This window comes from Pygocentrus nattereri, chromosome 2 (genome assembly GCF_015220715.1).
Source record: "Pygocentrus nattereri isolate fPygNat1 chromosome 2, fPygNat1.pri, whole genome shotgun sequence".
NCBI lineage: Eukaryota > Metazoa > Chordata > Actinopteri > Characiformes > Serrasalmidae > Pygocentrus > Pygocentrus nattereri.
The window spans coordinates 26,276,277-26,301,311 of record NC_051212.1 but is presented as its reverse complement, the minus strand read 5'-3'; the positions used below and the strand labels follow the sequence as shown (position 1 = coordinate 26,301,311).

At 38.7% G+C, this 25,035-nt stretch overlaps 4 protein-coding genes across 11 annotated transcripts in view; 3 read left to right on the top strand and 1 right to left on the bottom strand.

Annotated features, from left to right (window-relative positions):
• Positions 1-7,489, top strand: part of znf638 (zinc finger protein 638) — a 31,767-nt gene extending 24,278 nt beyond the window's left edge. For both annotated transcript variants that reach the window (XM_017709846.2, XM_017709847.2), the window contains 11 exons: positions 42-179; positions 928-1,056; positions 1,165-1,190; positions 1,681-3,364; positions 3,527-3,592; positions 3,672-4,529; positions 4,921-5,212; positions 5,366-5,650; positions 5,899-6,021; positions 6,809-6,930; positions 7,247-7,489. In XM_017709846.2, coding sequence (XP_017565335.1) covers positions 42-179; positions 928-1,056; positions 1,165-1,190; positions 1,681-3,364; positions 3,527-3,592; positions 3,672-4,529; positions 4,921-5,212; positions 5,366-5,650; positions 5,899-6,021; positions 6,809-6,930; positions 7,247-7,321 — 3,798 coding nt within the window. In that variant the 3' untranslated portion in view covers positions 7,322-7,489. The remainder of the gene's footprint in view (positions 1-41; positions 180-927; positions 1,057-1,164; positions 1,191-1,680; positions 3,365-3,526; positions 3,593-3,671; positions 4,530-4,920; positions 5,213-5,365; positions 5,651-5,898; positions 6,022-6,808; positions 6,931-7,246) is intronic.
• A 7,053-nt stretch (positions 7,490-14,542) lies between these two features.
• Positions 14,543-16,807, bottom strand: si:ch211-212k18.15. Its single transcript, XM_017709845.2, has 4 exons — positions 16,661-16,807; positions 15,825-15,925; positions 15,494-15,667; positions 14,543-15,145 (listed from the first exon to the last, which is right to left on the bottom strand). Exons 1-4 carry the CDS (start codon positions 16,737-16,739, stop codon positions 14,696-14,698), a joined length of 804 nt encoding a protein of 267 aa, XP_017565334.1. The 5' UTR covers positions 16,740-16,807; the 3' UTR covers positions 14,543-14,695.
• Positions 16,808-18,607: 1,800 nt separating this feature from the next.
• zgc:194655 (uncharacterized protein LOC794380 homolog) lies at positions 18,608-20,008 on the top strand. Its single transcript, XM_037546760.1, has 2 exons — positions 18,608-18,806; positions 18,919-20,008. Exons 1-2 carry the CDS (start codon positions 18,662-18,664, stop codon positions 19,047-19,049), a joined length of 276 nt encoding a protein of 91 aa, XP_037402657.1. The 5' UTR covers positions 18,608-18,661; the 3' UTR covers positions 19,050-20,008.
• Positions 20,009-21,026: 1,018 nt separating this feature from the next.
• LOC108434597 (ubiquitin carboxyl-terminal hydrolase 47) overlaps positions 21,027-25,035 on the top strand; it is a 5,349-nt gene continuing 1,340 nt past the window's right edge. For 3 of the 7 annotated variants that reach the window (XM_017709839.2, XM_017709841.2, XM_017709838.2), the window contains exons 1-6: positions 21,027-21,182; positions 21,630-21,740; positions 23,426-23,702; positions 24,448-24,570; positions 24,678-24,773; positions 24,931-25,035. The exon at positions 24,931-25,035 is cut by the window's right edge and continues 24 nt beyond it. In XM_017709839.2, coding sequence (XP_017565328.1) covers positions 21,124-21,182; positions 21,630-21,740; positions 23,426-23,702; positions 24,448-24,570; positions 24,678-24,773; positions 24,931-25,035 — 771 coding nt within the window. In that variant the 5' untranslated portion in view covers positions 21,027-21,123. Of the gene's footprint in view, positions 21,183-21,629; positions 21,741-23,425; positions 23,703-24,447; positions 24,571-24,677; positions 24,774-24,930 lie in introns of those variants that run through there. The other 4 variants (XM_017709840.2, XM_017709843.2, XM_017709842.2 and 1 more) reach the window with 4 other exon arrangements.

The window sequence follows — 25,035 nt, the reverse complement described above, 5'->3', positions numbered from 1 at the left end:
TGGACATTTTGTTTAAACATAGCTTATCTTCTTTTCCGCAGCCCCAGGAAATTGCTGTGCTTCCTGAACGGCTCCTCACAGTTGGGAATGTGCCTAATGGAACTGAAGCAATCAATGAAGTTCAGAACCTCATCAAACGCTTTGGTTTATATAGGCAGACGTTGCCCCTCAATGGCAGGGTAAGTATGTAATGTCACATTGCTTTCAATGACTGTGGCCTTTTCTAGTGCAGTGATTATCAAACCAATCCTCAGTCATCTTGAAGTGTTAGGTTTAGCAACATAAAGTTGGCAAACTTATCATCACTAGAAAAGCATTTCTAACTGAAAAGAAAAATAAAAAATAAAGCGCATTCTGGATCCAGAAATAACATTTTCTTTGGTAAAAACTCAACTTTTGATTATATAATCAAGTGTCAAAAATTAGGCTTTAAACTACAAGAGTTAGGGGAGGAGACTGTTGTGCCCTACTAGTTTTCACTTAGGCCAGCATTTAAAAAATTATTTTTTAATTAATTTTATTTATTTTATTTTTTTTTAAATCTCGTGTCCCAAAGCATCTTTCAGGATGCTCACAGACTTGCTTAGGGCAGCTACTCTTCTATGAAAGGCAGACTGTTGCTATAGCGTCCTGTGCACACAACAGTGACAAAAGATCGTCATCAAAATATCAGTCTCTCCACCATTTGAACCATTCTTATATGATTTTGTTTTTAGAGAGCTCACATCTTTGGATTGTGTAGTACAGAATGCACTACTTGGTTAATGTGCATTTGGATCCAAGCGGCAGCAAAATATGTGGGCCATCTGGTGTCATAGTTCTAGACAATTGCTGTCAGTCTTAAACAAGTGCAGAGTGCTTGTGTTTATGTGAAAAATAAGCATCCCATCTAATGTTTTGTGTTCAATCTCTCTTCATCTTTTTCAGATCATTTTTGAAATGAACAGTGCAGCTATCGCTAGATCGGTTTATAGTCGATGCCTCAAGTTTCCGTGTGTCCTACAGAATAAAAACCTTACATTCAAACTCGCCAAAATGCCCAAGGCTTCTGACCAGGTACTGTTGGATTATTCTGATCATTTAACCCTAGTGCTTACTTATTTGTGAAATATAAATCATCAGTGAAAATATCAAATTATTTGACTTCACTCTTATTTGTTACAGATGAAAATGAAACCTGATGCTAAAGGGTAAGTGAAAAGACACTGCAAGTTGGATATGCAGTTATTTCATTAATTTACAAAGGCATGTTATTCAGTATAATGTAAATTATTAAATTCATTCAGTTATTAATCTTAAGACTAATTATTCTGTAACTTCTGTGAAACTAATGTATGTGTTATGGTTGTGCAAACTAACATTATCATTACGTAGAAAGAACATAAATCGATAGTATTTTGGAAAGAGATGTCTCACTCCGGGTTTGTCCTTACTGTTTATTGGAATTATCCTATTTATGGTAATTAATTTATGTAGTAAATCAGTTATAGGTATACGTTTTGTTTTGTGTTAAACACAGTATTTATATTTACAACTAACTATGTAGTTAATCTGAATTATGTGTAGCAAAAAATTTTCCTGATCTTTTATATGTTGCAGTGTTTATTATGTATGCACATTTTGTAGTAATATGAGCTCAGTTGCTTCCATTCTCCCTCTTGTTTCCCTCTTGTATGTTAGAGCCAAACCAGTTCCAAAGGTGGGGGTTAAGCCAAGGGCTAAAGCTAAAGCTAAACCTACCAAAACTCCAGCTCCTTTTACTCCTGTTACTTCAGTTCCAACATCAGCTTCAACACCAGGTATCATTTCTGCTGAAGTTGGCACCGCTAAAGCAGAAGACACAACTCAGAATGAAGCAAAGTTTGAGGTGGGCACCAGTGCTGCTACAGAAACAGCATCTGCTGAAATAGCAAAAGCACTGAATGCTTCAGAAAGTGACACAAAAGTTGATGCCCCACCTGTCGCAACAACTCCCTTAAACAACACTACTGACTCTAAATTAGACACCAGTACTTCTTTTGAAAGCAGTGACAACATTACTACTGACACAGCTTCAATTAAAAGCATTGCCCAGGGTGAAACCAAGATTGATGCCCCTCAAACTGAAGAAATAACAGTGTTGGCGAACCAGCAATCAGGGGTTTGTCACTTGCCTACAGTCACAACTGAAAACTGTGAAAAAGCACACATGGACACGGCTAAGCAAACTGAAAAGCTGCCAGTGGACACAGCTGAGCATGGTGAAAAAGCATCCATGGCCTCAGCTGAGCAGACTGAAAAAGCACCCATGGACACAACTGAACATGTTGAAAAAGCACCCATGGACACAACTGGGCACGGTGCAAAATGTCCTGTAGACAAAACTGAGCATGATGAAAAGCCGCCTATTAACACAACTGACCATGATGAAAAAGTACCCAAAGACATAATTGAATATGATCAAAATGCACCCATGGACACAACTGAAAGCGCTGAAATCGCATCTTTGGACAGCCAGGATCTACCACAAGCTGAGGCTGCTACCAGCATTGAGAAGATGCCTACAGAACAGGATGAGGTTACAAATGGTGGACCGCAACAGGCCAGCATTGCTGAGTGCTTATCAGTTGGGCAGACTGGGGTTGTTGGTCATAATGACCGTGAAGAGCCCATTATCATGGCTACCTCTGTAGCTTTAGAGGCTAAGAGTATCCCTGTAGAGGAATCCAAACTGAGTAGTCAGCTCACACAGGATGATTTAAAACCTTCTGATACTATGACTGAAAATGAAGCCCAAATTCAAGATGTCTTAAAGGTTGGTGAACTGGTTAAAACTGATGGCACCCTGCAGGCTTGTGACAAAAGCCAGCTCTCTGAAAAAAACAGTGCCCAACCAGCACCTGTTCCTTCTGATGATATGACACTGGACTTTCCTCCTGTTACACAAGAAATTTTGAAAGCTCTGGAAGCAGCAGTTCATCAGTGCCGTTTACAGTCATCTTTGAGGCGTGCTGAGGAAGAAGCCAGACAAAAGACTGAGCCAGAGAAAGTTACAGACAAGGCTCATTCAAGCACAAAGAAGCACATTACTGCAGATGAATCTTCAGAGATGCCTAAGAAAGCAGTTCATGCTGACTGCCGAAAGACCCAACCTGCCAAGTTAAAGAAATCCCAAAGTTCTGCATCTAAAAGTAAACTTAGAGACAATGAATTACCAGAAAGAGGATCCTCATCTAGACACAAACAGAAAAGTAGTCCAGAAGTTGGACCTCCCAGCACTAGACGTGGAGGATCCTCAAGTTCTTCTACTGCATCTCGCAATAGCAGATCAAATAGCAGTCCAGTTTCAAAGAGTTCAAGGGGCCATGAGGAGGATCGCTACAAGGTAAGTAGACATCTGCTTTAGGAATCTAGAAGGGGGGGATTTAGAATATTTCTGATATCCTACAAAAGGTATTGGCTATTAAAACTGTTGTTGGTCTGTATTAAATGCAAATTAAGATGTTTCAGTCTAGTGTTAGGATTTCATTCCTTTTTTTCTGCACAGAGCCGCAGCACGAGGAGAAGTACACGTTCCTCAAGGACTGCTTCAAAGACAAGGATAACAGAAAAGGTGAGTTGAGAAGTCTATCATCCCCATTCTTCTTGCTCAGTATTACTTTGTTGCTTATTGCTTGAGTGTTCTGTTTCAGCCAAAAGAAGAAGAGGAAGAACTTTTCCCCTTCAACTTAGAGGAGTTTGTAACTGTAGATGAGGTTGTGGATGAGCCTGGAGAGGACACTGCTGCTAGCACTGAACCCTCACCTGAGCATGAGATTAACAAAGATGAGCTCAAAGCCCCCACAGCTGCTTCCACACCTGCAAAGCGACATAAACCAGAGCCCATAAAGCTGGAAGTAGAAGAATCTCAGAGGGCTGAAGATGATGCTGTTACTCCAGATATTTTACAAGAGGCAGAATCTGTCAGACCGGTCATTGGTGAACCAGAAAAGACAGAGTGTATGCCTACAGAAACATTAACACCAGAGCCTTTGTCACAGGATGAGAACAAAAAATACAGTGTTCTTACATGCACTGAAGAAGCCTCTCTCACCCAGAAAGAGTCCAAGGAAAATGGGCCTTCTTGCCTACTTGATACAAACCAGTTTGATTCCTCTGGTACTGTCTTAAAGGACAAACCTCTTCCAGCTTCTGAGGCTCAAGAAAAAGAGTCACATGCCAAGCCCCACACTGCGGTCCATGGTAGTGAGGTGAAAGAAGGGGTGAATGATCAAGGATCCACAATCCCTGAACTTCCCACCCAAGATGCTCTGGTGACCCTTGATGAGGTCAGTGAGGAAGAGGAGGATTTCCTTGATGAGGAAGCAGAAGAGGAGGAGCTGCTAAAGCGCCAAGCTGGTGAAAACCCTGAAGCACTTTTGACTGTTGATGAGGTGAGGGGTGATGAAGCAGAAGCTGAAGAAGAACAGTTAGAGAAAGAACTTCGGGGCTTGGTCACTCTTGATGAGATTGTTGAGGAGGAAGATGATGAGGACTCTTTCAACCCAGAGGTCAGCATATTTGTGTCTTTCTGACTGTTCCCCCAAACCAATACATGCCCTCTTCTGCTGTTCAGACCAACTTTCTCTTCTAATTTTAATTCAGATGTTTTTTAACATTGTTTGAATAAAAATAAGTAAATAGATAAATATTAAGTAATATAATACTGATTAACCAAAACACTTTTGAACACTACTTCACCTTTTGTATTAATAGATGTTACTGCAAATGTGCATTCATGAACCCCTTCTGATGTCTGACTCCATCCAGTTACATTGCCCTGTCACGCAGGCCTGCTGTCTGTCTGTGTATTCCCTCTTTCATTTATCATAACCTGTTGTGGATGAACTGACATACTATGATGACTCACTGTGCTGGTCTCTTCTCTGCTCATTTCTTCAGACCCTTGTTACACTGGATGAGGCAAGAGGTGACGATGAGGAGATGGATGAGCAGGATGATAGCAAGCAAGCCTGTTCTGAAGTTGAAACACCAGCTGTGCCAGAGGAGCCTGCAGGATCATCTGGCCTAGATGAAGAAGCATGTGACCTAGAGGCACTGCGCAGAATGAACTTTGTGACTGTGGATGAAGTAGGGGAGGAGGAAGTGGAGCAGCAAGAAGAGAAAGAGGAGGAAGAAGTGCCTGTCACTAGGAGGGGTGGAAGGCCAAAGAGGAGAGCTCGGCAGACGCCAGGTAACTTGTAGTGAAATTTGTTTAATCATTGCTTAAATGAGTCACTAAAAAATCAAATAGCTCAGTGACTTCCTAAAAAAAAGATGAACAGTAGGGTGCAATATATGTTTATAATGATAGGCTTTCTGGTTTTGTCTCCTATATTTTGTATAGTAAGGAAATCCAGCCGAAAGAAAAAGAAGACTATTGATCAGACCGAAGAAACACCTGAGATGCTTTCATTGGAAAAGATAGCATCGGTCACTGATTTGTCATCCTCTGTCACAAATGACGAAGACCTCAAACCAAAATCCCAGAATCTGAAAGAAGAGGTAGCCTCAGGCTCCCCAAACTCAGAGACTCTGACGCCTGGGACAGAGAAACACTGTGTTAATGAAAAAGAGGTCATTAGCAAGCACACTAGGACCATCTCTCCTGAGAAAAGAGCAGCAATTAAAGGTGACTGATACAAACTTTCTCTTAAAGTTTTAGCATTTTAGTAATGAAGCACTTTTTCTGTCTCCTTATGTGAAGTCAGTTTTATTACAATTGTTGTTTGTTGATTGTAACCTCAGTATTTCACACAAACACAGGTATGACATTTTGAACACTGTTGAGCCTTCACATTATATATAGATTGGGCCGCTGATAACATTTTGTTAATTTAGTTTTCTGTATTATTTTGGTTCTCTCTTTCTGTGTTACAGGGGAATCCAAACAGAGGCGAGATGATGAGCTAAACCAGGAGCCAGAATCAAAGAGGCCTTGCTCAGAACCTTTAGTAACTGAAGACTTTATTCTTCCCCCTTTTCGCCCAGACAACCCCATTGGTAAGAGCCACTCAAGATAAATTTCTCTCTTGTAACACAATAGCAAAAAAAGTGGAGTAACCATGCCCAGTTATGCTATAATAATAAACATGTCATGGACAAATTCTGCCAAATTCACTTTTTTTTTTTTTTTTTTTTTTTTTTTTTTTTTTTTTTTCTTGCTTTTTGAAATTAGACATCCTGCTCCTTATTGGCTTAACTACCACGTAATCATTGATAATGAGAAAACTGGCAATTGCTAGCTAGCATATAACTTTACACATAGATAGAAGTATTGCCTGTTTGTTTTGGGGACCAAAAATGAATTTAAACATTAATTCAAATGTTTATTTAAATTCAGGTCCCCAACTTTAACAAGGACGCCCTACACTTTGTGTAGTGCTTTATCTTTCTGTTAAAAAAACAAGTGCTATTTTTAAAACATGAGGAAAGACATGTTTCCTGTAGCCAACAAATTACTGTACTGTGAACGCTGAAAAGCTTGGTGGTTTTTCTTTTTGTTACATTGATTTGCGCTATCAAAATGCATCTATGACATGAAAATTGTGTTCATGATTTATTTGTGGTAGTAATCTTGACTGAATGGGAATAAACCACCAGCAGTATTTTCACAGCCAGGAACAGGGTAGGAATAGGCAGCAGGTGCACAGAAGGCATGCAAATAAAACAACTTACTCCTCCTTCCTCTTTTTCTCTGCAGGTTGTTTTGTATACTTTTGTGCGTTTGTGTGTGTTTATCTGTAGTAAGAGTGTCTTTTGATCCTCACTTTTTTTCTGTGATCCTCAGGTGTGGACTTTGTGGTTCCCAGGACAGGCTACTTCTGCAAGCTCTGCTCTCTGTTTTATGGCAGTGAGGAGACTGCAAAGAAAACTCATTGCAGCAGCTTACGACATTACCAGAGCATGCAGGTATACTTCACCGTTGTTTTCAGACATTTAGGGATGTACATATCTTTAACAAAATAATTATGAGACAGTCCTTTTTGTATTGTTGTTGAAAGTCATGTGATTAACTAGGGTCACAATATTAGACAACACACAGTAACATTTTATATACTTTGTTCAATTACTGACCATTTGTTCTGCATAGACACTGCTCTGTACATAGAAGATGGAAAGTTAGATAAATGAATGGATATTAGACACTGTAGCAGTTAATTACTTTAGAGAAAGTAAAGTAATTCTGTTTTCTTGCTTTTTTTCCCCCCTTTCCTTTGTCTTGCAGAAATATTATGAGAAGCTGAAATCAGAGCATGGAAGAGAGAAAACGTTGTCCAGTCATAGTTCTGCAACAGATTAAGTAGATCAACCATTTAAATTCTTTTGATTTTTCTATTAATATTCATGGATGGGTCCAATGTTTTGTTATAGTTGTTTTGTGTGCAACTATTTCAGTTCAGATTTCAAAATAAATAGTATATTAATTCTAATGTGTGACACAACAAATAAACACATTTACAAAAATGATTATGATGTATTTTATTTACATTAATATGAAAGTGTCTTTTATCCTAATTAACATGAGATGCTGACTCGTTGCTAGTCAGACTTAATTTCCCAGTCGAAACACTGCACAATAGACGATCTGACAACTATTGTGAATGTTTGTTTGTTTGTTTGTTTACATTTCTGTTGTACCCAAATTTACCCTTAAAAGGAATACAAAATACAATAATAATGCAATTATTTGATTGTGTGCTTACCAGTTAGTATTATTGTAGTAATGTTAAGCCTTTCACAATTATTACCAACACTACATTACATGAATTGAGAGTTTCAAAAAGCTTGGGTTTGTGGGACATTTAAATCCTAGGCCAACACAAATATTCGCATAACCTGATATGAAATGTAGTAAAACAAAGTGAAGTAACTACCAAGGAGTATTGCAATGTTTTGTAATGTCAAGCACTGATACCTTGTGATTTCCCCATATTTCAAAATAATCCATACATACTTCTAAAATACTAACAGCAGTTTGTTCCTGTGTGTATCTAATAGATATTATTGATATAGTGTGGTTTCCACCTCTTTCATTCCTCCAAAGGACTAAAGGTTTTTTGATTAATGAAGGACTTGTAAAACTGCATTCCAAGAAGGACTGAAACTGTTTTAAAATCAAAATGTCCTTCATCCTTAGTAGGTACTTGATGGTATGTGGCAACACAGTTCTATTTTGGTCATGCCCTGTGCGTATCTAGAATTTTTAGTGCACAAATTAGTTTAAAGGCACATTTTGGTATAAATAAAGCCAAGTTTTAGTTCCTTCATTTAAAGGACTAAAGACTGATGAGCAAATGAGCAGATACGGCTCTCAGCTTTCCACATAACATAATCCATTAAAGAATTTTTCTGGCTAAATACATCTTTTGGGTCTTTTTCCCTCAGCAGGTTCAATAAAACCTGGTCTGATCTGTTCTACACATCCTATAAATGATGATCTGTTCTTAATGGAATCTTTGGCAAGTCTCAGCTCAGTTACATCGCCTTGAGGAGAATTCCCTTTTCTCCAGGATGTAGGGGCAAGTGTCTACCCTGGGCTTTTGGGAAGATTCTGAGTTGAGTTTTCACATGATATTTGTTTTCCATCTTCAGACAGAATGAGGCCAGGACGGGCTCACATCTACAGTGGGAGCTATGTGTAGTTATGTGCAAAATAATAGCAGTGTGCTTAAAACAACTGAGAAAAAGCTCAATCCACATAATAGCATTTATTTCGATATATGCACTGGGAGCACTGCACAGTCCAAATGAAAACATGAACAAAATCTAAATTTTTAAACTGAAAATTAAGAAAAAAGAACAATAAACTGTTAAAGAAATAGCAATGTTTGCATTTTCATTTACAAACTCGAATATTTACATATACGTATAAAATGAAATTTATATAACTCCTTTACATCTGCGTGGCATGGAGTCAACTAACATCTGACACCTGCGAACAGATATTCTAGCCCAAGCTGACTGGACTGCATTCCACAGTTCTGCATTCTTGGGTTTTGCATCAAACAGCATTTTTGATGTCACTCCACAAATTCTCAATCGGATTGAAGTCTGGGAATTGGGTTGGCCACTTCATAACATCAATCTTGTTGGTCTGGAACCAGGATGTTGCCTGCTTGCTGCTGTGTTTGGAGTTGTTGTCCTGCTGAAACACCCATTTCAAGGGCATTTCTTCAGCATAAGGCAACATGACCTCTTCCAGTATTTTGAAATATAGGGATATATAACATCCACGGTCCCCAAACATCCCCAAACCTTTATGCTTGCACATCCATATTTTGCAGTCTTCACAGTGTACTGTGGCTTGAATTCTGTGTGTTCCAGTACTCACAGGTAACTGAAGATCTTTGATTTCCCTGGAGCTGATCATTGGATGCTTCTTTGCCATTCTTGTTATTCTATGTGGACGGTAGCATTTCTTTTCCTACCACGTGTTTCGGGTTTTGTTTGCCATTTTAAAGCATTTGGGCTCGTTTTAGCTGAGTAGACAATTATTTTCTGTACTTCTTTATATGTTATCCCCTCTCTGATCAACTTATTGATCAAAGTTCTTTCTCCTTTGGTACAATGTCTGGACCGACCCATTTTACCAGCAGGTACAACATTTGCTGCCCTCCTTCTTTAAATGAGGGCCATAATTGACACCTGTTTCTTCACAGAATGAATGACCTCACTAATTGAACTCCACATTAATTTGAACACGCCCCTTTCATTAAATGAGTCAAATACACCCAATTAGCAGCATGCGTCATTACTTGATTCTGTTGGTTGCCCATTACTCGGCTACACCTAGTCATTCATTTTTTCCTATGTTTTGTTATCTTTTCTGCCAAAATCAGTAATTAAACACATTAGTGATGTTAGACTGCTACTATTTTTAACATAACTACATTAAAGTGTATGAAAGCTTTTTCCTTATAAAACTACATGCAGGTGGTTTTAAATTCTCTGTTCTGCACCTACTGTAGGTGTAAGGAAGAAAAAGTAGAAAGGGTGGGAGTTCCTATTGCTGAAGTCCATACATTCGCCCTTAGTATTTCTGAGTACTGTTTTCCTTGTGAAGAATCCAAATGTAAGACTATGGGCTGATGCCAAGACTCAAGGCTCAGCCTATACATGACAAGTGACAGATGTGACCATGTAGGGATAAACAAGAATAGGCAGAAGAATGTTTAAATACAGTCACAGTACAGGCACACACAATACTGAATACAATGACATTTAACTCTACACTAAACACTATACAGAGCAGTACATTTCTAAATATATCAGTACAGTGCTTGGTGTATGATGGGTTGCAAATTGATTACTAAAAGGGAAAAGTACTCAGAATGGGTTATGGTTCTTGTGATGTGCAGCATTTCCACTTAGCAAAGAGAGGGACTAGAATATGGAGGTGGTCCCAAGTGCGTTAGAGCGACCCAGTTTAGTTTGTTTTCTCCTCAGCTCATTACCCGTTACAGCTCTTTAAAACGAGTCTGTCTAGCTGTGCTGCATTACACAGGTTGTTGATGTGTTGAAATGTTTTCAGTGAGCCATCTTTGTTAAATGGACAACTTAAAAAAGCTGTCAAAAAATATCCTGCTGACACCTTTACCTGAAACTAATACTGTGTTTAAGATCAAGGTAATTTGTTGCAGTACTTTAATTTAGTTACAACAATATACATAGAAAGGCAAAACACAGTTTCACATAAGATTAATACAAAGTGAAACAGGTGAGCAGTGCAATCGCCTAAATCTGCACAACTGATCTTTGTGCTTAACTGCCTGTGCACTTCCTCATTGTAAAAGTCCCTTAAGAAGTAAGTGTCATTTTAATTAACCATAACAGCATAAATAAATAAATATACAGTTTTACCCTAAAATAAAGTGGTTGATAACTGAAAAAATGATTTATTGAAGTTTTATCAAACCCCAAAGGCATTAACTATATTTGTTCAATTTTTCCTTTTTTTTCTGGAGAAGGACCACTGCGATCCAGAATTTTGACTTGCTTGATGCCCCTGAACATAGCCTAACCTGAATCGTTGCCCTGATTGCATTTACCCACCCAATCAAACAGCCAAGTTGACTCTTACTCCTCTGCATCAATGCACATCCTCCTATGAATATTAGTCAGTGAACTCAACAGCTGCCACAAAGATACATTTGGGCATTCTCCTGGGATCCCCTTTCAGAGAACTGGTAGGTCTATGGATTTGATCAGTGTGATCAGATTAGATTAGCCAGCATGTCAGGTTTGTACAGTCATTGGTTTGTAGTGCAGAATCCAGAGATGGTGCCTCATTGGAAAGAGTATAGTAAAATGTTTTGTGTGGGCCATCTCTTATTTACTGAGGAGGCGCAATAACTTGCACTAAACTATACAGTAATGGTGGAATTTTAGAGAACCTTCAAAAACATGATTCTTAAATTATTTGTGTGGAATAAAAATTCAAGTCTTGTTATGGGTGGTTGCCCAGGCCCCCAGGGTTTTTCCAGTTGGATGGGTGGAAGCCTTCACAAGTGCTGGATGACACTAAGAAAATCCAGAAGAACAGTCATAAACATAATAAGAATGAGTTTGAGTAGTTCTTACAAGTGAAACTTAACACGGTAGCTCTGTGGTTCTGAGCCCTGGTCCTGGAAGCCCTCTGTGCTTGCAAATGCTCTAACACCCGATGACTTATTAGCTAATTAACAAGCCCATTCTCAGTTGAAGAGGATGTGTTAGAGAAGGAGAATACTAAAATGTGCAGGGCTGGGCAGGACCAAGATTGCAAAATTGAGGATTAGGTTATTGTATCTTGAGACTTTGCTCCCTTCCCAAAGCAGCAACAGCAACTCTATAACAGGCCCCCAATCTGCACAGGAAGATTAAAGCCTAGCAGAACCACCTCACCTCCAGACTGAAATTGCTCACTAAGTAGAAGATTATTGAGATGCTCAGAAAAAGAAAATTCATCGCAAATATACCTTCTCAATCTGCTGTACCTCTGGTAATAACAGCAGTATCTGAAAGAGATTAATCGGGTCTTATGTCAATGAGCGCCCCTCAATAATATTAACTACAGGTTTACTTTTTGCTCAACTATAATACAGTCATGCTTTCACAACAGATCCTGCCAGTTATGCCACCACTTAGTTGACCTTCCTGTTTCAGTTCACAGATGAACCTCAAGACTACTAAGTGTGCACAAAATATTGGCTCAGAGAGAATCAGACTGCATAGGAATGTTTAGAATCACAACCAGAATCACTTTGTTTTGACAAGTATGACGCACATACAAGGCATTTGTCTTAGTGAGTACACACAAGTACGACACAGCCTTCCTCAAGGCTCAAGCTCTCATAATCAGGCCTATTGCTGACTGTTGCGACACATATATTCCCTTTGGATTATAAATATGTTCATTTACACGGAAACACGAAGACTACTGGAATCACTTTTCAGACTCTTTTCAAACACTTTTCAAACACTTTTCAGGTTATTTTACTCAAGAATATGTTTAATACAGATGGAAATAGTACAGACTTAATCATGACTTCTCAAATGCAACACATCAAATTAATTATACACAATCTCACTAACCCCTAAAAATGTCTTCAATGAGAACGAAATAACAGGGATATAAGAAAGTCAATATTAATTTTATATTGATTGGCTTTCACTTCAGCCCAGTATATTATACTTTCGCTGACTTTTTGTTTCGTGATTATTAACCATCTTTATCTAACCATCTGAAGTGATAAACCACAACACTAGGAGGGAGGCAATTTACAAGGTGTTGCCCCTGTTGGTTAAGGTCACCAAAAACATCAACCTTGCTCATCCCCTGTTGACCTTCAGGCACCAGCTTAAATGCCATTACAGCAAATGAAGCCAGGCCTACCTTATAAAGATGGTCAGTCAATCATGGAAGCACAGGTCCTGGAATTGATCATTCTTTTAAACCAGGCTTTGGAATCAGACTTTGCAAACAGGCTTTAGAACCAGGTAGAAACACCAAAAGCTGTTGAGTAATTTACCAAGCACAACTAAGATAAAACATAGAAATGTATTAAACACACCCATTCGTAACTTTTGTGATGTAATCGACCCCAAAAAACTGAAAAGAGTACACCACAACCCGAGATACCAAAGAAGAACATCTTACAAAATTGAATAAGAAAAACCTATTTCAGTAATAATAATCTTCACCACTGACACAGTTCTGCAATCATCAACTTCAGCTGCCTTCCAGGATCTTCCATGCCTTTTGATGTTGCTGAGCTCACCAGTACATATTTTCTTTTTAAGACTATATCAAACTGTTGATCTGGCCACTCTTAAAGTTTCTACTATCATTGCAAACAGTAATAAGTTTGTCTAATGATGACTGCTTCACTTGCATCAACATCTCTTTGCACCACATATTGAGATTTTCCATGAACAGCTATCAAATGCAACTAGAATCAACTTCAGACCTTTTATTTCCTTAATTTGACATTAAATAATGATGGAACAGGCCACACCTGGCCATGACACTGCCTACCAGTCAACTATCTAATTACTTTTATGCCTGTAAAAATGGAGGGACTATGTAAAAATGTCTGTAATTCCTAAACAGTTAATGCAATACTGTGAAGTGAAGCTGAAAGTCTACACTAAAATCACATCTTGATTGCTTCATCCATTGGTGTATAGACGAGGTAAATTAATAACAACAAAAAATGGTCACTGTCCAAATACTTATGGACCTGCTAATTGATACTTCATCATTACAAATCAAAACTGTTTTAATGCACACATGGGCTAGTTCAGAAGACAAATTGAACATCGTGTCACTGGTTATGGTATAGGTAACAAAGAGTGTCCCTCGTGTGCATGTTTAAGAGTAGCTCTCATTCTGACCCAAGACCATCTCAGATGGTCACCTTTCACCCAGTTCTTCAATGATGGAAAAACACAGCTCCAACTCCTGTACCATACGCCCCTGCCATGTCTGATAAGTTTGGTGATAATGAAACTCTCATCCTTGATTTGTGTCACAATAACTTTCTTAAGGAACATGTAACAAGCATCACAGAGAGTCAAAAGCCAGAAAAAAACTTGATCCTTAGGTGTAACAAATATATTCTTAACAAAATATTCTATATTAAAAAGATCCAAATTTGGAAAATATCTATATCCCTTCAACTGTTTACAGAGGGTGTGTTTTTATTTAGAAAATCAACAAAATTTATTGGACTAGGGGTTTTCAAACATTTGCATGCAACTGTATATGGCAAGTAGACCTGATAAAATGGACAGTTAGTGTAGATAAAAGGCAGTAGCCAGTGAGTGAATATTAGTTCATAGATTTTGCTGTTTGTTTTTGTAGCATCAGGCTGCATGTTCTTTTCTTGGATTTGTGTTTGTATCATATATAGTTTCTAGTTTCTAGTTAAGTCTGGATCTCCCACTATGTTTCCTGCAAATAGGTTCCAATAAACCAAAGTTGCAGATGTCCTAATGTTTCATGCTTGAATGTAGATAATAATCAGCCAGAGAACAGTTCTCAGGACAATAGTCCTTTATTTAGTCATATTGAATTTACTTTATGCTTTACATTAAACCAAGGTATCTCAGTCAAGCCCACGGATACTAACCATTCTACAGCATTCTTCAACTTCTTTTTTTTGTATTAGCAGTATATCAACATTTCAGTATCCTACTTAATCCAGGAAGGAATGGTAGTTTGCCGAGGGGCCACACCACGTGAGCAGGGAATAAAGTATGAGCTTGTTTCAAGGCAAACAGGGGTGAGCTGTAAGCAAGAAAAGCAGAATTCTATCTGACAGCGATTACATATGATATTCTTGCACCCTGTTTGGTCATGTCCCACCACATTACCACAGGTAGGACAAGCCCGCAAGGAGGGGACTTGTAGATTTTGAGCTTCAGGGAGGATTATATCATTGCATTTCTGCAGGTTCTCAAGGAGTACGTTTTTGCAGTCACTGTTGTCACACCGGTCTGAGCGAGGGCCTGGTCCTTTCCACTCCTTCAGACACTGCCAGCAGAACTGATAGTGCTTACCAGTCTCTGCTGTACAGATGATGCACTGTACGCAGAGATTGGTCAAGTCCTCCCTCTCAACAAACGACTTACAACCAGGACACTTGATAAAAAAACAGACAAGTAAAGAATTACAGTGATTATATGCAGAGGTGGATGAAGTACATAAATCATGTACTTGAGTTGAAGTAGAGATACCCAAGGTAAAATATTACTCCAGTAAAAGTGGAAGTCCTTACTCTAGACCTCAACTTGAATAAAAGTACAAAAGTATTTGCCCAAGAAGTCACCCCAAAATGGAAATACTTAAGTAAAGTACAGATACACAAAAAACTACTTAAGTACAGTAACTAATTACATTTACTTAGTTAATGTCCACCACTGATTATATGAATATTAACATGTCTGCACAGTTATAAATACTGATAATATGGACTGAATGTGAACTCACTGATTTGACTTCACAGTACTCAGCAGCTGCCAAGACAGCCATGGTTTCCTCAAAGTCACTCTGTTCATCTTGAGTCAGTAAAGCCATCCTCCGCACTTCCATGTACGGCCACTCAGCTCCACACTTCTCAGTTGTTTCATCTCTTAATGCTGGACACTTGAACTTGTACTGCCCCTGTACACATCAAAATAACATTGATTAGGTAGCAGATGATTATTGTTTGTTCCTTACAGATGAATTCATTCTCATTTTAGAACAGCTTAGAAAGCTTATTTTATAAGAATATTTTATTTATGAATAATCTGCGGTAATAACTGATTAAGTAGTTCACCTGATCCAGCAGACTGCGACACCATGCCGTGAGGGACTGTGGTGTGACAGCATGGCCACAGGACATCTCTGCTCTGAGGATGTTCGGGTCATCATCAAGGGCTGAGAGCATAGATAAGGGGATGACATGAACAATCCAAACACACACACACACACACACACACACACACACACACACACACACACACAAACACACACACACACATGCACACATACAGTCATGTGCACAAGTTTTTTCTGAGTGAAAAATGTTTACACATCCTCTTCAGAAAACGCACTTAAAAATGACTGTCTGAAATTAGTAGTGCACCATTTCTGATTATTACCTGAACATAACATTCAATATAAAATGTGCCATAACTTTTGCATAGTAATATTTTTAAAATATTAAAATATTTTTTTTAATAATTTTATTTTTTCTGATATGTTAAAGTCAGCAAATAGACAGTAAATATGTGTGTAATGGGGATTGTGTAACTTACTTTCACTTATAAAATCAAAACTTTGCACAAACAACTGTATAAAACTGTATGGTTTTAGTGTTTGGTCACAATGAACATATGAGAAATAATCTAACCTTTAACTGAAATAAATTCAGCTTGAGAAAACAAAGAGCTTCAGTTTGTCAAAGACTGCAGTGCGTTTCTCTTAAATATTTGCCTAACACAGTGCAGTTTCCTCCAGCGCTCCACTGCAGTTTCCTCCAGCGCTCCACTGCAGTTAAACGCTCAGCTCGTGTATCGCTGTTTGTAATAGCTGAAGACCTACATCACTTGCAGTTAATCAGAATACACATCAGAAAAGACGGAGACGTTGTGTGGATTATGCTGTACTTACTGATTTCATCCCGCCGCGGAACAAATCTGAGGGTCGTGTCTCTGGGATCGTAGCGCTTTTCGCCTTCGCCCTCCGTCATTGTTAGTCCAGGATCATCTGCCACTTAATGTCGAGCTGCTGCTCGACACCTTTTAGTTTCTGTTTTGGGAAATCACGTGTCTTTTGAGAAATTAAAAACAACCCGTGGGGGGAATTCTGTTGTTTACTCTCCGAGGAATGAAGTATGAGTTATAATGAGTTATTAACCCTCCTGTCCTCTTCACCTCCCGCCCCTTATACTTTAGTGTTCCCGGTCTGTTTTAACTGCTCTTAAATTAGAACAAAAAACATTTTTCACCACCACATTTTTATTCAACCTTCTTTAGCTGTGAACAACTTCCCAAAGTAGTGTTTAACCTGAATTTATAGAATTAGACATAAAATAACTGCAGTGAAAATACAATAGAGAGAGAGTTGGGATGGAGTGTATGAGGATGTTTTCTGTCTGATGGATGAATTTAGTCTGGATACCTATTCATTTCCTATGAGCGGGAACACCACAGGTGTAACGATTGATTGATTAAACACTCAAAATTGGACTCCATACATCCGTCTCGCCTCCAGGCTTTTTATTTTATTGGTCTATTTCAAAACATTGGGTTATGAAAAGGTGCCAATACTTTTTCACGAGGAAAACCTTATTGACAGTACACAGTTGGACCTTAAAAGCACAGCTGTATCTTTGACAGAGGTGGACGAAGTACACAAATCATGTACTTGAGTTAAAGTAGAGACACCCAAGGTAAAATATTACTCCAGTAATAGTAGAAGTCCTTACTCTAGACCTCAACTTGAGTAAAAAGTAAAACCTTCAAATGTACTTAAGTATCGAAAGTAAAAGTACTAAAAGAGTAATTATGGCTCTGATGTCCTGTTATCATTTTTATAACAAGACTCGCTTCATGAACTCATTTTAGGTGAAAATCCTCCAGCGTCTCTCTTGGTAAACCAGTCTTTTAATAGAACGTCATTAATTAGTGACGCTGACGTCTTTTAAAATGATCATAAGCACAAAACACTGAAGGTAAACAGTTTCCATCAGGGAGAACCGAGTGGCTCTGAAATCACTTTTACAAACAAGCAAAGTTTCAGTTTAAGATTACTTTGTAAATTAGTTACAAGTTGAATAAAAACTTGCTTTAAACTCAAGATCACAAATAGGTTTTCCTTTACTGTATTGATCTGTAGGTCTCTGTTCATAAACATAAACTAACCGAAACTAATTTACTATAAAATGAAAGTTTGTATGAAATCAGAAAAAAAGAAACATGCCAGTCAAACTGCATATGTGTACATATTTCTATATTGTGCTCTATTTACACAAAGTTAGGTTAGTTCATCATTTAGGGACGCATGTGCTCCAAAATTTTTACACTGCTGCACTGATGTTGAACCGTGTGCTGCACTGGGTCGGTATGACCAACAGGTCAAAACCAGCTCAGAACAAAGTGACCGCTGTGCCCTGATTGGTGCTCTTGCTTTGCGCTTCTTTTGTTTTGACATGTTACATTTTTATACACACAGAAACCAAAATGAACGACAGATTTCTCAAAATGTAGTGGAGGAAAAAGATATTTGACTTTGAAATGTAGTGGAGTGAAAGTAAGAAGTCGCTCAAAATAGAAATACTTAAGTAAAGTACAGATACACAAAAAACTACTTAAGTACAGTAACGAATTACATTTACTTAGTTACCGTCCACCACTGATCTTTGAGGACACAATTACACTGTTTGTCCCTTGATGAGTGAAGAATGTACCACAGTTTATTCTGTGTTTTGCAGTGTGTTTTTCGGGCTGTGAGAAATAAAGAAATCGCGCGGGACACTAATGCAGTGTGTTTTGACTGAAACCCTCTGCTGTGAGGAAGGGCGTGCACCTTCACCAGAGGGAGATTATATAGAGAGAAAGTGAAACTTCACAGCATTCAGGTTGCTGCTGTTGCCGAGATCTCTTGGTCAACATGGGGAAGATTTTCCAAGTGCTAGTTCTTGGTATTAAGGGGGAGAAGAAAACGATCGACGTTGCGCACTCTGAACCCGAATTTCACAACACGACTGTTGCGAGTTTCAGAGAGAAAATCGAGGAGAAAATTCCGGAACTCAAAGGTATTGATCTGTCCGCGACTATGTGACCTGTGAACTGTGTAGTTTTCCATCTTAAACGCAGGCTATCCCTATCCGTATTCCCAAAACCTCAGTTTTCCGTGTTTATTTTCAGGACAGAACTTCAAAATGTTGTTCACTGATGTGCAGCTACAGGACGACGAAACTTTCTCCAAGTACCAGATCCAGGACCGCTCTACAGTAATGCTGATCGTGAGCCTGCCTGGAGGCCAGTGGGATGAATAGAGAGACTCCGGGTCTCAGGACTTTTAATCGTGCCTTCCTTTCCTTTTGTTTTTCTCCTTCTGTAAATTAAATATGAAGTAAATGTATTTTGCATATATAATTTGCAAGAAAATTACACAGTGACGTGTTTTAACTTCGCCAGTGAGATTGTGTGTTTATTTTTAAACGCTGAGCCCATCCTCTGTGTGTGTGTGTGTGTGTGTGTGTGTGTGTGTGTGTGTGTGTGTGTGTGTGTGCTTGCTTGGCATTAAGTTACAGCCGTAAATGTTTTATGAGCTCTGATCTCTTGTCACTATGCACCAGAGCAGTCTGCTGATAAAGCTTTCTTTAAACATCTGATACAGCTGACGTGAAAGTAAACAGTTTGTAACGACCGTTAGATGTTCTGTCATATTTAGCAACTACTGTGTTGTGTCCACCTATTCCTGCCCATTTTTTAAAAAACATGTTGTTTTGGTTTTCCAAAGTATTTCTATTACCACTTGAAATGTCACCATCTGTATGTGCTGTTTATATGGGTCAGAACTTTCTGAAGACAGAGCTGAAGGGCGATTGTAACCTTTACTTCGGAGGTATTCAACTGCAGACCGACTCCTAGTCCTTGGTTTTGTAATCACTGGTACTGATGTGAAGTGTTAATGTAAAACACCAGTGATTACAAAATCCTGGACCAGAAATTGGAGTCAAAGAAATTGGAGTCCTGGGTTGAATATCTATGCTGTTCACTGAGACTGTATCTACACTATGCCTTCCTTCTGCACAGCAAGTCAGTCACATGCTTGTAAAAATGCTGAATGGCCTTTCAGGGAAATTTTGCCACTCATTTACTGGAAGGAATCTTGTTGTACAAGAAAGGGTTTGATACAGCTTATCAAAGTGGTTGCATAAGGAACTGCTCACAAGCTGTTTAAGCTTAACAATAAATAAAAATAATAAATCATTTTTATTCTTCAAATGCAGGAAGTCTCATTTGGTGTGATATTTTTCATTACAGGCCATCAACTTCGTTCCCATATATTATTCACTGAAACTCTAACGTGATAATCAGCTTGTTCTTGCAAGCAAACAGTGAAAAAGTACTGAGTATACCCTTTGATTAATGTTCCAATGACTAATAAATGACGTGTTTATTTCACCATATTTCTCTCCTCTGGATGGAAACTCTGCAGTCCTAATCAGAGTCAGTCGGAGCAACTCAGCATAGCTTACCTGGCTAAAATCTAGTAGCCAGACTCCCTGTAGTTCTCTGTAATATTAGTATTGTTGTTGTTATTATTATTGTTGTTATTGTTATTATTATTGTTGTTTAGTTTTATTAGTTTTATTAGTATTATTGTTATTATTGTTTTATAATAATAATAATAATAATAATAATAATAACAACGAGTGTTCAGTTCTTCAAGAAATTGTTTTCCCATCTCTATCTACTCGCTGGATCCCCTCTTTACTCTCTGAGAACAATAGTTATAAATAAACCATTACCAAAGTATGACCTCTTGTCAGCGTCTCAGTGCACAATAAATTATTAATACAGTGGGATAAATACATTTACATACAATCTGATCTGTAAATGACTGTGCAAGTGTATGTAGCCTACAGCCTTCACATGCTGGCAACATGATTTTGAACTAAATGAAACGGCTGGTTTATCGTGTTTTATCTGAACTTTTGAACTGAAGAGCGGTTTACAGTTCAGTGGTTGGTTAGTGTAGTGGTTAACACCTCTGCCTTGTAGACTGGGGTTCAATCCCCAACTGGGCAAACACCCCACACTATACCAATAAGAGTCCTAACCTTGGCCTCCCTGTGTAAAATGCCAAATGCCGTAAATGTAAGTTCAAGCTCGGCGCTTTGTTTAGATCCTCATGGAGAGCGCAGGAGAGGCTGCAGAGAGAGCCTGAGAGGACACTGAAGTGAAAGTAGTCGGACTGTTTGTAGCGAGTGTAGCAGCTTTAAGTGAAAGTAAAACTATCCGCTCAGCTTCTTAATGCAAAACTGAAGACTGAGGCACTGAAGTCAGTGGCGGGGTCACTGAAGTCACGGTGTTCGAGTGTGACAGATAACAGGCTGGATTATGTGGACTGTCCTCCGCCTGCTCGGATTCTCTGGAGTACACAGAGATGCACAAGCGAGGTAAGAGTGTAACGTAACTTACTCAGACGCTCCTGGCAGAAACGATTCCTGCTCTTTGACACTGAACGTGTCTACGAAGCTAAACTGGAGAATGTTTCATTTAGGGCGTTTTTCATTTGTGCAGTCTGACCCATATCTCAACCCTGTTTATGCAGCCCAGGGAACCAAAAGTAACCGGACAAACCATCGCGTTTAGTACAAGCTTGCACGGTCCTGTCCACAGATGTCCCCACTCAGCGGCCCATTTTCATTTCCTGATTGTCCTGAGAACTTTTTGCCTTTAGTCTCTTGTTCGGTGTGTGAAAGGACGCCCACTAGCGAAGCTCATTCAGTCAAGAACTTCCATCATTTTGGTTGTGACAGATTATCAGATGTTATCCCATTTTAGGACAGCAAACCAGAATAAGACCATATTAGAACTTAATCCTTTTTTACGCTTTCTTTTAGCCATAGTGCAAAACAATACCATGGCTTGAGAAATCAGGGATCAACGTGTTACCTGAACACAGTGCTGCAGTGTCTCTACATGACCAAAGACTTCAGAACAGCAGTACAGAGGTATTTCAATTCATTCTCACTGCATCTTAAATTATAGTCCTGACTCCTATTTTTTATTTTTAAAAAATCAATTCTTTTATTTTTCTTTTTGATATAAATTGCCATTATTTTATTTTATTTTATTTATTTGGCCTAAGATCATATCTCACAAAAGTGAGTACACCCCTCACATTTCTGAAAATATTTTATCTTTTCATGGGACAACACTATAGAAATGAAACTAGGATATAACAAACTAGTCAGTGTACAGCTTGTATAGCAGTCTAGATTTACTGTCCTCTGAAAATAACAACACGGCCATTAATGTCTAAATAGCTGGCAACACCAGTGAGTCCACCTCACAGTGAACATGTCCAAATTGTGCCCAATTGTCTCCTTGTCCCTCCCTGGTGTCGTGTGACTCGTTAGAGTTACAAGGTTCCAGGGGTGAATGGGGAGCAGGGCTGTTAAATTTGGTGTTTTGGGTACAATTCACTCATACTGTCCACTGGAAATTCAACATGGCACTTAATGGCAAAGAACTCTCTGAGCATGTGAGAAATAGAATTGTTGATTTCCAGAAAGATGGCCTAGGCTATAAGAAGATTGTTAACACCCTGAAACTGAGCCATAGCATGGCAGCCAAGGTAATACAGCGGTTTTCCAGGACAGGTTCCAGAAGTTGAGTTCGTTGGGGGAAGCATGAATTCCAACATGTACTGTGACATTCTGAAGCAGAACATGATCCCCTCCCTTCAGGAACTGCACCACATGGCAGTTTTCCAACACAATAACAACCCCAAACACACCTCCAAGATAACAACTGCCTTGGTGAAGGTAAAGGTGATGGACTGGCCAAGTCTGTTTCCTAAACCCAATTGAGCACCTGTGGGGCATCCTCTAGTGGAAGGAGGAGGAGCACAAGGTGTCTAACATCCACCAGCTCCGTGATGTCATCATGGAGGAGTGGAAGAGGATTCCAGTAGCAACCTGTGCAGCTCTGGTGAATTCCATGCCCAAGAGGGTTCAGGCAGTTCTAGATAATAATGAAGGTCACACAAAATAATGACACTTTGAGCACAATTTGGACATGTTCACTGTGAGGTGGACTCACTTGTGTTGCCAGCTATTTAGACATTAATGGCTGTGTGTTGAGTTATTTTCAGAGGACAGTAAATTTAAACTGCTATATAAGCTGTACACTGACTTTAAATTATACCCAAGTTTCATTTCTATAGTGTTGTCCTATGAAAAGATAGAATAAAATAATTGCAGAAATGTGAGGGGTGTCTCACTTTTGTGAGATACTGAAGCGGGTCGTGAAGTAAGGAGGCTCAAGTTAGTGGAGAATCCCGCGGAGGGAAAACTTTAATTTAACGAGACAAAAACGAAACTCACAACTCGCTTCCAAAACAACAACTGAACTAAAACCAACTAGAGCCTCCCCCCTCGAGTCTCTTAAAGGGCTACACCCCGTTGAGTGACTTAAAGCCTGTCCGTTGCGGATTCGCTCCAGCCGCGAGTAGTAGCCCCTACAATACTGTATATTTAAATTGGCACGTTTAGAGTGACTTAAACATGTTTTACCTTAAAGTTTTTTATTTTATTGTAATGTTAATTTTTTTAGACTATAATTTAATATATATGGTGTCATTATGGCATATATGGTGACATTTCATTTTCTTCTCTTAATAACTGCGTATTAGCTTTAAACAAGATCCACAGGACTCCAACCAGGGAAATGCTGGTCTGTTGTTACAGCTGCAAAATCTCTTTGGAGAGCTAAACAAGGTCAATGCCACCACTGAAGGAATAACTGAAAGTCTTAGCATCAACAACGGTGAGTTATTTTCCATGTTCTTAGTCACGTGCTTGTTGTCGGTGTTGTTTACATTGTCCTATTTATTTTTAGTCTATGAACAGCAGGATGCGGTGGAATACTATCAGAGAATCCTAAAACAAATTGTGCCACAAGTGTCCCAGGTAGGCTTCCTATCCTAAAATTCTCCTAATGTCAGAGAGCACGCTTCATTTATTTAATACAGTCAAAACAACCATTAAGTGCAATTTATTAATTTTTCAGAATCAGGAAAAAGCAGAAAACATATTTATCAGAAAATTACACAAAAGACTCAACACCTAAATAAAACATCAATTTTCAGTATTTATTGTGTTCAGCTTTTGCCTTTATCACAAATTCCATTTTTTGGGAGACTCAGTTTTAAACAGAAATCTGCAGGAAGTTTTTCCACATCTTCTTAGAAGTTGGTCACATTTTTGCTTTTCTCAACCCAAGTAATGCCAAACACATTCAGGAATGTTGAGGTCTGGACTTTGGGGTGGTCAGTCAATTGCTCTGAGAATATCAGCAGCTTCTTTGTTTTATTTGCATTTTTTGATCTATTTCTTTTTTCAGTAAGGGCTTCTTGGGAGCTACACATCGTTTTAGACTCATTCATGAAGGTTTTCATTCCAAAATGTTTATACATTTGTAACAATTTTAAAAGTAAGCAGACTCTAAAAAAAAAAAAAAATATATATATATATATATATATATATATATATATATATATATATTTGTGCTGCTGATATAATTCATAGTATGGCTCTAATATTTCTTGTATGTTTAAAGCTCACTCACAGCAACATATATTACAAAAAAAGCTATAATGTGTTTTGTAAGGAACCCCTTCACATACTCTTGACTTCACACATCTGCTGTTTCAAGGTCTTTGAAGGAAAACTGAGTAACAACAGTAAATGTCCAGATGGACACATATATCAGGAGAAGTGTCCCTTCATCACAATCCCTCTTGCCATAGACACTGGACATGATAAAATATACAATGTGGTAAGAAGACTTAGTTGTGGTTTCTCTGATCAGTGGGATAAGAACGAATATCTGATATATCTTTTTAATATACACATGCAGTTGTTGAAAATGTTTTTTCCTAACAGAAGGAGGGACTGGAGGCTTTTTTCCAACCTTCTCAGTTAGATGAAGACAACTGGTTGTACTGTGACCAGTGTGACCAAAAAACAGAAACGGAGACTGTGAGTACATCTAATAATCTGGGTGAACATCAATGCCATCTCAGTATGAAGAGGGCTGAAGTCATTCTCTTACTGTGGTGTATTAGTCAGTCCTGAATCAACCAAGCCTGTCTCCTCTCACATATTTTATATGGTGGCCTTATGATTCAATTCGCAGTGGAATGAAATAGAAGAGTTTCCCACAGTCCTGACTCTGCATCTGAAGAGGTTTGACTTTGACTACATGCAGATGAGGCATGTGAAAAACCACTGTCCCATGGAG

What these genes read in the sequence shown, in the direction of transcription:
- zgc:194655 (XM_037546760.1), top strand. Translation starts at nt 18,662, where the DNA reads ATGGGGAAGATTTTCCAAGTGCTAGTTCTTGGTATTAAGGGGGAGAAG. An exon ending in GAAAATTCCGGAACTCAAAG is followed by an intron (nt 18,807 to 18,918) that starts GTATTGATCTGT and finishes GTTTATTTTCAG; the next exon opens with GACAGAACTTCAAAATGTTG.
- si:ch211-212k18.15 (XM_017709845.2), bottom strand. Translation starts at nt 16,739, where the DNA reads ATGACGGAGGGCGAAGGCGAAAAGCGCTACGATCCCAGAGACACGACC. An exon ending in TCCGCGGCGGGATGAAATCA is followed by an intron (nt 15,926 to 16,660) that starts GTAAGTACAGCA and finishes CTATGCTCTCAG; the next exon opens with CCCTTGATGATGACCCGAAC. An exon ending in AGTACTGTGAAGTCAAATCA is followed by an intron (nt 15,146 to 15,493) that starts GTGAGTTCACAT and finishes TTTTTTATCAAG; the next exon opens with TGTCCTGGTTGTAAGTCGTT.